General features: G+C 63.8%; 1 protein-coding gene across 1 annotated transcript; it reads left to right on the top strand.

The window, feature by feature from the left end:
• Window positions 1-10452: 10452 nt before the first annotated feature.
• LOC121354346 (translation initiation factor IF-2-like) lies at window positions 10453-11942 on the top strand. The gene is made up of 3 exons (XM_041468893.1): window positions 10453-10602; window positions 10862-11485; window positions 11772-11942. Exons 1-3 carry the CDS (start codon window positions 10453-10455, stop codon window positions 11916-11918), a joined length of 921 nt encoding a protein of 306 aa, XP_041324827.1. The 3' UTR covers window positions 11919-11942.
• The last annotated feature ends 7 nt before the right edge of the window (window positions 11943-11949 follow it).

Consider the following 11949-nt stretch of genomic DNA (forward strand, 5'->3'; position numbering starts at 1 on the left):
CCACCCATGGCATCCCCTGGGATCCCAGCCACGGCCAGCAGAGCTGTCCCCCCTCCTGTCCCACCCATGGCATCCCCTGGGATCCCAGCCACGGCCAGCAGAGCTGTCTCCCCGCCCTCTCCTTTCCCACTTCTCCCGTTTCCCTTTTCCCCCGCATTCCCACATCCCTCCCCGCTCCTTTGCATCCTCCACAGCCACAAACAAGGCACATCCTCCTCTCCCGGAGCCCGTTCCCGGGGAGCTCCGGGCCTGCTCGGGGCGTTCCGGGGCCGATCACCCCGAAATGCTGCGGTTTGACAATTAACAGCTCGTTCCAGCGGCATTTGCATTTCGCCGCTGCCGAGCAGGAGCCTTTCATCTCCGCACCCAGAGCGGCGTGTCCGGGCAGGCTGCGGGGGCTTGGGCCATCAGTGATCCCCCGGGCCGGTCCCGGGGCTCGGCTCGGCGGCAGGGACCGAGCGGTGTCAGCTCCGCCCGACCCGGCTCTCCTTTGAAGGCGCTCGTCCCAATTATCCCCAATTCCCGGCGGAGCAGCAGAAGCCAGACAGCTTTGAACCTGCGGGAGGATTTGTGCCGGTTCCAGGTGGGAGCAGCCGCAGCCACATGAAAAAAAAAAAAAAAAAGGTATTTCTGGAGCTGTTAAAGAAGTGCCTTTTAATGGTTTAATAAAATAACAGCGCGGGAACGAGGCCTCTCTGGTGTCCAGACCGGATTCCTCCAGAGCATCGTCCGGGAAGGATTTTCCAGGCAGCCTGGGATGTCCCTAATGAAGGAGCTGAAAGGGACCGGGGAGGCTCCTCACGGTCACTCGGAGCTCGCCCAGAAGGACGAGGTGAGGGAGCACCCGAAGGTGGAACAGCAGGGCCGTAATCCCATTTATTTTGGGATTTATTTGGGGCTGTCTGGTGCCCCTTTCCAGGCACCCCTGATAAATGCTGGCTCGGGCAGCTTTCACTGCTCTCTTAAAGCAAGAAATGGCAACATTCATCATCTAAGCAGGAATTTCTCGTGCTCCAGAGGCATCATTTGATGTTTTATCCTTTCCCTCGGGTTTGGGGGCCGTGCAGGTCGGGTCCCAAACCCCCTCAATGAGCTGGAACCGAGGATACAGAGCTGTTGGTGCCACAGCAGGAGGGTGATGGGGCCAAAAGGGAGACCCCAAAGAGCCCGGCAGCTCCAGTGAGCCCAGAGCCCTCAGAGCAGCCACCTTGCACCAGGGAGGAGCAGGGCTCCCCTGGAATCCCAGAATCCCGGGGTGCTTTGTGTTGGAAGGGACCTTCAAAGGCCTTCCAATCCCCCCAGGGAGCCCTTCCACCAGCCCAGGCTGTGACTGCCCATCCCTGGAAATATCCCAGGCCAGCTTGCTCGGGGCTTGGAGCAGCCTGGGATGGTGGAAGGTGTCCCTGCCGTGGCAGGGGTGGCATGGGATGGGCTTCAAGGTTTTCTTGCATTCCAAACCACCCTGGGATTCCGTGAAGCACAGCTGGATCCTCGTCCTGTGCACCCAGGGCACGAGGCCGGGCAGCCAAAGGTGCCCAAAGCAGAGGCAGCCCCAGGGATCCGTGCTCCCCGTGCAGGGCAGCAGCTGGCAGCGGGGCACGTCCCAGCCTGTGCCCTCCGTGGGCGAGCGGTGGCCGGGTCAGGGCTGTGCCTTTGGCTCCGGGCTCAGCCCCGGGCTCCTTGCACAAGCAGAGCAGAGCTGGGCTGTCCTGCCCGGCTGGGCTGGGAGCTGGGAGTGCAGAGCACGACAGGGAGCTGGGTTTGCTGCCCGGGAGTGCCCACACACAGCTCCCTCAGCCCCAGAGCCGGGCTGCAGCTCCCTCAGCCATCCCAGACTGCGGCAGCCACCGAGCAGGGGCTGCCCACAGAGCAGCAAACAGCCCTTGGGTGCTGGCTGGTGCCTCCCAAACCCACATCCCAGGCCTGGAGCTGGGCTGAGGGGCAGCACGAGCTGTGGGAGCACAGCCCAGGCAGGTGAGGTGGGGTATTGGGAATTAGGAATTGTTCCCTGGCAGGGTGGGCAGGCCCTGGCACAGGGTGCCCAGAGCAGCTGTGGCTGCCCCTGGATCCCTGGCAGTGCCCAAGGCCAGGCTGGACACCGGGGCTGGGAGCACCTGGGACAGTGGGAGGTGTCCCTTACCTGGAGAGGTGGAATGGGATGATCTTTCATGTCCCTTTCCACCCAAACCATTCAGAATTCCAAGACTTTGGTAGTTGACACAGACTGGAAAGCCCTGACTCCTCAAGAGCTGCTCCCAAACACCTCAGGGAGAGGCAGCTGCTGCCCTTCCAGAGCTGGGGATGGCCTCCGTGCCCGGGATGATTCACTGCGAGCTGGGCTGGGCCCTTCGGTCGGGGCTGTTCCGCAGGCTGGGCTCAGCTCCTGCTGCAGCATCACCCACGGGCCCCTGGCAGCTCCCAGCCCTGCCCTCTCCCAGGCTGGCTGTTCCCTGGGAATTCCCAGCCAGGCTGGGCTGGGCTGTGCCCCTCCAGCAGCAGAGAGGGAAGGGCCTGTGCCAGAGCCCCATGGAAAGCTCCTGGCACTGGGCTGGCACGGTGGCCCCCAGGCTCCTCGGGGTTGCCACAGGGATTGCTGTGCTCCTCCCAAACCTGCTCCCAGCAGTGCCCTGGCTGTCTCTGAAGTGTGGAGCCCTTCCCAAACTTCCCGGCTGGCTGACAAAGCTCTCTGGGATGTGGTGCTCCCAAGGATTTGCTGGATCTTCCCAGAACAGCCCCGCGTGTCACTGCCCTCTGGAGAGAGGGGACAGAGGGGAGAGAGGGGACAGAGTGGGGGACAGAGGGCAGAGCTGGCTGCTCCCTCCTGCAGGAACCAGAGCTGACAAGTGCCAGCCCTGCTGCCAAATCCCCAGCCTGGCATTCCCTGCAGTGTTGGTCAAACACTGAAATCCATTCATTTGTCCAAAAACAAACCCGCAGGGCTCTCCACGGGGACAAAGCCACTCCCTGTCTGTTCCTGTCACTGTCCCTGGGTGGCAGCAGGCACAGCCCCCTGCCAGCCCCACAGATGGCACCGGGGGGTGGCACAGCCCCCTGGGGTTTGCTCGGTGGGGTTGGAGCTGGAGCTCTGGCATTGCAGAGCTCGGGAAGGATTTGGGGCTGTGGGGCTGTGGCCTGAGCTCTCTCCCCTCCATGCCTGGTGCTGCAGGGCCAGGACGGAGCTGGGGGCGCTGCTTTGGCCCCAGGGCACCCGGGTTAAGGTCAGGCTACAAACCATGGCCCACCAGGGTGGGGGCAGGGATGGATGGATGGATGGATGGATGGATGGAAACATGGATGGATGGAAACATGGATGGATGGATGGATGGATGGAACCATGGATGGATGGATCTATGGATGGATGGATGGAACCATGGACGGATGGATGGATGAATGGATCCAAGGATGGATGGAACCATGGATGGATGGATGGATATATGCATGAAAGAAGCCCCAATCCCAGCAGTGTTGGCTTTGGATGAGCCATAGGATCAGTGCCACCAGCTCCACAGTGACAATCCCCCAGCACAGAGACCCCGAGGAGCCCAGCAGCTCCCGGGAGCAGCAGAGGGATCCCAAACATCCCAGCAGCTCCCGGGGGCAGCAGAGGGATCCCAAACATCCCAGCAGCTCCCGGGAGCAGCAGAGGGACCCCGAGGAGCCCAGCAGCTCCCGGGGGCGGCGCTGAGCCCGGGCCGCTCCCGCTGCCGGCACTCTCGTGTCTCGGCGGTGAATGTCTTCCTGCTTAAAAGCTCTCCAAATCACAGGGGCAGCTTGTTTTGACATTTGATTAGCCACAGAGAACAACTTGAGAGTGCTTGAGCGACTGAGCGAGGGAGGGAGGGAGCTCCGCCGGGGAGCGGAGCCGAGCGCTCCGGCCCCTCCCGGGAGCGGCACCGGCCAGGGGCGGTGGGCAGCGCTCCAGGCGGAGATAAGTGGGCTGCCGGGAGAGGCGAAGGCGAGGAGAGGAAGTGGTGAGTGAAGTCAGCCGAAAACAGTTTCTTCTGCTCGTTCTGACTCATAAATTTCATTAATACCCAGGCAGCAGCATCCCCCCAACCCCCGGAGCGGCACCCAGGGTGGAAATCCCCCCACGCCGGGGGGACGACCCCCCTGTCCCCACTCCCGGCGGCTCCGCAGCTCCGTGAGCGTGTCCACCGGGTGTCCGCCTCCTGTCCGGCCGCCGGCAGCGCCCCGCCGTGCGGGAGGGGTTTGGGATCATCCCCCCGCAGCCCGGAGCTCCCAGGGATTTGTTTTCTTTCTCTGCCCAGACCTACAACAAGTTGTGTCAGGCCGGTGGTGACACTGCAGGGCTGTTTTGCTTTCCCTCGCTATCATCGCTATCAAGTAGGAGTTAACAGCTCTTGTTTATACAATGCCTATCTGGCCAGGGGCTGATTTAATACCTCCCACTTCTTTTAAGTGCAAATAGACTCTAATGTGTGTATTAGGCTACTTGAGCGGCTGTTCTGCTGAAATACTCGCTTTCCAAATAACTTATCTGCAGTTAACGCCGGCCAGAGGAGAAGAGCAAACTTCTTAAGAATTTAGCAATAAGAAAAAGAAAACAATCCCTTTAATATTCCCCCGTTCCCCGGGCTAAGCCTGTGGCCGCACGGAGCTCGCTGGGATTTCTCAGGCGGGATCCTGGGATGGTTCACGGGTCACAGCCCTGATCCGGCTCCTCCAGAGCATCCCAAACCCGCGCCAGAGCCCTCGGGAGCTGCCGGGGTCCCGCTGCCAGCCCCGCAGCCCTGCCGGCCCCTCCCGTGGCCACCGGCGGGGGGGGAGCAGTAGCCACGCCGCTCAGGCAGCGTCTGCAGCCACGCTTGGCAGGAGAGACAAAGAGAAACCTCATCCCTGAGCGAAACTGCGGAGTTTCTGCTGAGTCACAGCCATCAGGGAATGGGGAGAGCAATTACAGCCGAAAACTGGGAAGGCATCCCAAACAAATTGGTTATAATTAACAAGTAGAAGAATAACACCAGTAATGCCATTAGCAGGCCCAAAAGCCATTTGCAATATAATATCTATAATTAGACAGTGCTCAGCAAAAGCCGGGGCTGAGCTGTTTGCCCCGGGAGGGGAGGGCAGGTGAGCCCGCGGGACCGCGGGCCGGGATCCGGGGGCGGCGGGCACGGGACAGCACCCAGGAGGATCCAGGAGCATCCAGGAGGATCCAGGAGCATCCAGGAGCACCCAGGAGGATCCAGGAGAATCCAGGAGCACCCGGGAGGATCCAGGAACATCCAGGATGATCCAGGAGCATCCAGGAGCACCCAGGAACATCCAGGAATATCCAGGAGCACCCAGGAGGATCGAGGAGGATCCAGGAGGATCCAGGAGCAGCCAGTAATATCCAGGAGCACCCGAGAGGATCCAGGAACATCCAGGAGCATCCAGGAGCACCCAGCAACATCCAGGAGCACCCGGGAGGATCCAGGAGCACCCGGGAGGATCCAGGAGCACCCGGGAGGATCCAGGAACATCCGGGAGGATCCAGGAGCACCCGGGAGCACCCGGGAGGATCCAGGAGCACCCGGGAGCACCCAGGAACATCTAGGAGCACCCGGGAGAATCCAGGAGGATTTAGGAGCAGCCAGTAATATCCAGGAGCACCCGAGAGGATCCAGGAGCACCCAAGAGCATTCAGGACCATCCAGAAGCATCCAGGAGCTCCCAGGATCACCCAGGAGCATCCAGGATTACCCAGGAGCTCCCAGGATCACCCAGGAGATCCACGAGGATCCCAGAGTGACCTGGCTCCAGCCAGGGGGCACGGGGGGGATGTGCAGGGGACAGCAGAGGCTGCCTTCCTCTCCCACATCCTCCGGAGGATTTAACATCCTTGGGCATTGCCATCCCTGGAATGCCCCAGGCCGGGCTGGCCGGGGCTCGCAGCGCCCTGGGACAGGGGGAGGTGTCCCTGCCATGGCAGGGGTGGCACTGGGTGGGCTTCAAGGCCCCTTCCAACCCAAAGTGGAGCTGCTGGGATGGGACCCGGGCTGCAGTGTGAATCCTGGACACGATCCCTCTTCCTGCCGTCCCCACGTCCTGGGCAGAACTGTGTAATTCCAGCTCCTTGGAGCTGTCCCTGCTGCCAGGAGGGCTCTGGGGCTCCCCCTCCCCGCAGCACCCCGGGGTGCTCCTCACCCACCACTCCCAATCCAGGCAGAGCAGTGTCGGGTGTGATGCTGGGAGCCTGCCGGGGGCTCGGGGGGGTCTGGGGGGTCCCGAGCCGGGGTGCTGCCCCCAGGGCCCCCCCAGGAGGCTCCGGGCTGGGCCGGCACTGGCGTTGCTCAAGCAAATCGGCGGCTGAGGGCGAGGTCAGGGGAGCCGGGCTTGTGAAAGGCCGCGGCAAGCGGGGCTGTTGTGGCAACAGCGACAACGCCTGGGGATGTCACCGGCCACGGGAAGGGACCCCAAAGGGCTCAGCCAGCCCCTGCCGCGAGCAGGGACATCGCCCTCAGAGGAGCTGCTCCTGCTCCATCCCGGGGCCTCCCGGTGCCTGCGGGTTCTCGTGGCACCACCACGGAGCCCGGGGCAGGAGGAGAGCAGGGCTGAGCCCTCTCCTGCCAGGGGCGCTGGCAAACCTTGCTGCCGAGAGCAGCTAGAGCCCAGCTCCCCGCAAAGCCAAATATCCAAACATCCACAGGGGTAAATATCCAAATATCCAAATATCCAAATCAATATATAAATATCCAAATATATATCCAAATATCCGGGCTCGCTGCCTCCCGAGCGCTCCGCTGCCTGCCCACTCCGAAATCCTTGTTTAGATAAACTTGAAAGCTGAAGGGAATTTGGCAGGCAGGGTCCTGCCCTGCGCGGAGGGCAGATAATGTCACCTGCAGTGTAAACACACACCAGTGACCGGGGCTGGCACCGCCTTGTCAGCGATAAAGTCACCTCTGGGGCGGCTCCCGTCACGCCGGGCTGCTCCGGCGGGGAGGAGGGGACACAAGGGACACACGTGGGCGCGGGTGTGTGCGGTGTCTGTGCGCACACGTGTGCGGGCCGGGGAGCGCCGCCTTCCCCCGCGGCCTCGCAGCAAATCCGCATCGCCCCGGGGAGCTGCAGCCCCTTCCAGGGCCGCGGGGACAGCCCGGGGGTCCTGGGGCACGGGGACATTCCGGGGGTCCTGGGGTACAGGGACATTCCGGGGGTCCTGCGGCACAGGGACATTCCGGGGGTCCTGGGGTACAGGGACATTCCGGGGGTCCTGCGGCACAGGGACATTTCGGGGGTCCTGGGGTACAGGGACATTTCGGGGGTCCTGGGGCACAGGGATATTCCGGGGGTCCTGCGGCACGGGGACATTTCGGGGGTCCTGGGGTACGGGGATATTCCGGGGGTCCTGGGGTACGGGGACATTCCGGGGGTCCTGTCCTGACCCGTGTCCCGCACGAGGCCGGGGGTGGCGGTGGCTGTGCGGATGTTCAGACCCTTCCAGAAGCGCCTGCGGGATTGTCCCTCCCTTGTGTCCCTCCCGGGGGTTTGGGGGGGCTGTGGGCACCCCCGGGGAGTGGCAGGGGCAGGGAGGGGCCGTGGGAGGATGGGGACAGTGGCTGATCCCGCAGGGGAGTTTCGGGAAGGGGAAGGAAGGGGAAGGAAGGGCAGCTCGGACGGTTTCCCCGAAAGGCTGCGGGGGACAGGATGGTGTCACCAAGTGTCACAACACCCCGTGCCCAGAAGCTGAGCCCGAGGTTTCTCCCCGGACGCAGGGAAGGAACATCTCCAGCTTCCCTTCCCGGCTGTGCCACCTCACAGGGCACCGGGAACGGGACAGAGCCACCCTTGGAGCTGTGACATCCCCAGGGAGGGAGCGCCACACGGTCCCCAAAACCCCAATCCCCCGTGGGGACACCACCCGTGGGGAGCTGCTCTTTGCAAGGCACTGCGATGGTGACACTGAGCGCCACCGAATGTCCTCAAAGCCTTCATCCTCATCCTCATCCCCACCCGGAGGGGTCTCCATCCTCGGGGCACCATGTCCCCACTGATGTCCACACCCGTGGCCAGCTGGGGGAGGAGACAGCAGCTTCTCCTAAGATCCTTCAGAAACAGAAAAACCAACTCAGAAAAAGTAAGAGAAGTTCTGGGAAAAGATCACGGGTTTCTAATTGGGATGTGCAAATATCAATTTAAGCAGACCTTAAATCAATACGAACCAGAACGTTTCCTTTCACCCCTAATCGTTCTTTTGATTTTTTTCCCCCCCAACCAGGTGAGTTTTAATAAGCTAAAATAAAACATCTCCTCTTTCAGCGCAGTCCCAGCATGAGGAATATCAATTAACAGAGCCATCCTCGGCCCTTGGAGCTCACCACAACAGCGCTGGAGCTGCGGCTCGATGGGAATGGGAAGAAAATTACAACCTTTTCAGGGAAACCATTAAGTAAAAATCAGAATTTGTCCATAAGTACCACAGGGGGAGGGGCACAGCCCAGCTAATGGCTTCTATTTTGAGCAATAAAGTGAATTTTCAGTGCAAAATCGCCGCTTTCTGTTCCTCTCCCAGTGGCCTCACGTCCCCTGAGTCTGGCCTCGGAAAGTCCCCGGGACAGAGAGTCTGGCTCAGCCCCACCACGGGAATCACCCCCTTTTCCACATTCCCCAGCTCAGTGGGTGCAGGCTGAGGGCTGGACAGAATCCTCGACCCCTGGAGTTGTTTGGAAGGGACCTCACAGCCCATCCAGTGCCACCCCTGCCATGGCAGGGACACCTCCCACTGTCCCAGGGTGTTCCAGCCTGGCCTTGGGCACTCCAGGGATCCAGGGGCAGCCTCAGCTGCTCTGGGAATTCCAGCCCAGCCAGGAATCCCTTCCCATATCCCACCCATCCCTGCCCTCTGGCACTGGGAGCCATTCCCTGTGTCCTGTCCCTCCATCCCTTGTCCCCAGTCCCTCTCCAGCTCTTCTGGAGCCCTTTCAGGCCCTGAAGCTCTCCCTGGATCCTTCTCCTCTCCAGGGGAACATTCCCAGCCCTCCCAGCCTGGCTCCATAGGGGTTCCAGCCCTGGAGCAGCTCTGGGGCCTCCTCTGGAATTGCTCCAGCTGCTCCAGGTCCCTCTGAGGTTGGGATCCAGTGGGGTCTCACCTGGGGGGCAGAGCTGGGGACAATCCCCCCGTTCCTGCTGGGAAATTCTGGGGAGAAGGGCAGAGTGCTGAGGAAGGGCAGCATGGTGTCCCATTCCCTGCCCAAGGGGAGGATTCCCAGGCACTGTTCCCTTTGCTTTGGGATCTCCCGGGAGCCATGGCAGTGTGTGACACCGGGAGCTCGGCCACGTCCCTCCACTAAACCCCTGTCACCCTCAGAGAGCTTTGCAGGAGCAATAAGGACCACGAAGGTTTCCAGCCTTGCTCCTTGCCATTGATTTTTGGTGTTTCTCCAGCACAGGAGGTTCCAGGAGCTGCTCCTGCTCCGAGTGCTTCGGGGAGCTGTGCTCCCACGTTATCCCAGCTCCAGGAGCTGCCTGCCAGGGGGGCTTTGCTCCACGATGGGGGTCCTGATGGGTCACTCGAGGGACACCCCAGGGGGACTCCAGTGGACATCCCGACAGACACCCCAATGGATACCCAGTGTCAATTCTGATGGATACCCCAAGGGATGGACACACCAGTGGGCACCCAGTGTACATCCTGATGGATACTCCAAGGGATGGACCCCCCAATGTGCATCCTGATGGGCACCCCAAGGGATGGACACCCCAATGTCCATCCTGATGGGTGTTCCTCTGGATACCCCAAGGGATGGATGCCCCAAGGGATGGACAACCCAATGGCCATCCCAATGGACACCCCAAGGGATGGACACCCCAATAGACACCCCAACACCCATCCCAACAGATGCGCCTGCAGATACCCCAATGGATCCCCAACATCACCCCGACATACCCCACGCAGCGCAGGGCATTCACACAGAGCTGCTGCCTGGACAGAGGCAAAGCCCCCCAGAAAAGCCGAAAGGCGGCAAAATGAGGGAACCGGGAAGGGCCGGGAAGGGCCGGGAACAGCCCCGCCGCACTCCGCTCCGCGCTCGCTCCGCTCCGCGTTTTGCCGCGCTCCGGCCGCGCCCCACGTGGGGCAGGGGCGTGGCCGGGCGGCGGCAGCCAATGGGCAGCGCCGGGCGCTGACAGCGCTCGTCACGTCACCAACCGGAACGCTCCCAATTAGCGGCGGGCGGAGGGGGAGGGGGGGGCCGGGGCACCCCCGTCCCGCACCCCGGGGGTCAGCGGGGCGCCCGCACCCCCGCGCCGGGCAGCGAGGAGCGGGGCGGCATTTCGGGGCGCTCCGCCTGCTGTTTGTTATTTAAGCGGCGGCGTTTCATTCCCGTCGAGAAGGCGGCGAGGCGCGGCGTTGCCGCAGAGATCGCGGCGGTGCCGCGGCCCGCCCGGCTCGGCGGTGACAGATTGTTTGAGCTGGAGGAAGCGCCGGCCCGGGCTAATTACGCCGCCATGGCGGGCGGGCGGCGGGCGGGGGCTGCGCGCCGGCGGCCCCGCGTGGCTTTGATTGACAGCGCCGCTCTCCCCGACCAATCGCGTTGGAGCGGCGGCCCGCTCCGCGCCGTGATTGGCGGAGCGGCGCTGAGCGGCGCGCGGCCCCACGTGGGGCGGAGGCTCCGTCTGACGCGCGGGCGAGCGGCCATTTTGTGCGCTGGGCCGGGCCCGGCCCGCCCGTGAGGCCGCCGGTGTTGCGGCCCCGCTCCCTCCGGCCCGCCGGGACCGGGGCTGCTCCCGCTGCGCTGCGGCGGGCGCGGAGACCCCCGCGAGGGCGCAGCCGGGTGTCTCGCGGGCGCGGCGGGAGGCTCTGACGTTAACGCCATTACCCGTGTTCCTCGTTAAAGCCCCTCAGGCGTGAGGGGAGGCGCGGAGGGGGAGCAGCGCGGCCCTCACGACACATCAAAGGGGCCGCGCGGCCGCCGGGGGAGGCTGGGCGGCCTTGTCGCCGCCCGCCGGTGCGGGCGGCTCGTACCGAGCGCTTTCTCGGTGCGGAACGGAGGCGTTCCGGTGCCAAAGCGCCTGTGTTTGTTTTACAGCCCGAACCGGGCCGCCGGAGCGGGGTTACGGCAGCGCCGGGCCCGAGTCACGGCCGGGCCGGGGGGCGCGGGGCGGGGCGGGGCCTGCGCGGGGCGGGGCCCGAGGTGGGCGTGGCTCGCGGCCGCCCCTCCGTCAGACACAAGCTGCCATTGTGACGTTACGCCAGCGCCGCCCAATCAGCGCCCTCCGCTGGCGGCCCCACGTGGGCGCGGCGCCCTCTGATTGGCTGTCGGCGGCGAGGCCGCCCGGGTTTTGTCCCCCGCCCGCCGCCCCGCTCCGCCCGGGCGCTGTGGCGGCACCGCGTGCTCGGGCGCCGCTGCCCCGCTCCGCGCCCGCTCCGCGATGGCTCCCGGAGTTACGGCGATCCCGGCTGGACGCAGCTGAACGGCCGCCCCCGGGCGGGGGACCCGCTCGCACCTCGCATGTCCGCGGCGCCCGGGAAGTCGGATGTGTACGGCCTTCCTCCCCCTCCTCCTCTCCTCCATGGCCGTCGTGCTCCGGCGTTAGTTCCTGGCTTTGCTTCCCCTTCTCCCGGCCGCAGGAATACCGCGGGACCCTCCTCCCGCCGCCGCGTTGTTGTTGTTGTCGCTGTGGCTTTTTGATCTATTTTTTTTTTCCTAATTTTTTTTTTTTTTTCGGGGGGGGGGGGGGGGGGGTGGTTTTTTTTTTTTTTTTTTCCCCTCCGCCCTCTCCTCCTCCGCCCCCCGCACGGACTTTCCTCTCGTCCCTTTGTTCAGTTCTCGGCCTCTCCGGGAGCGCTCCGAGGCCGGCGGGCAGCAGCGGCAGCTCCGCACGTCGCGATCGCCGTAGCGAGGCTCGGCGCGGCTGCTTCCAGTGACCGCGCCCCAGCCCGGCCATGTACCCCCAGGGCCGGCACCCGGTGAGTCCCGGTACCCCCCGCCGCACCCCGGTCCT

Source organism: Pyrgilauda ruficollis, unplaced genomic scaffold (genome assembly GCF_017590135.1).
Source record: "Pyrgilauda ruficollis isolate IOZ18807 unplaced genomic scaffold, ASM1759013v1 scaffold23, whole genome shotgun sequence".
NCBI classification, from domain to species: Eukaryota; Metazoa; Chordata; class Aves; order Passeriformes; family Passeridae; genus Pyrgilauda; species Pyrgilauda ruficollis.

Bases quoted from the DNA above. Each gene is read 5' to 3' on its own strand.
- LOC121354346 (XM_041468893.1), top strand. From the start codon at position 10,453: ATGGCGGGCGGGCGGCGGGCGGGGGCTGCGCGCCGGCGGCCCCGCGTG. The intron at 10,603-10,861 runs GTGGGGCGGAGG...GCGTGAGGGGAG, and splicing joins TGAGCGGCGCGCGGCCCCAC to GCGCGGAGGGGGAGCAGCGC. The intron at 11,486-11,771 runs GTACGGCCTTCC...CCCTTTGTTCAG, and splicing joins GCGCCCGGGAAGTCGGATGT to TTCTCGGCCTCTCCGGGAGC.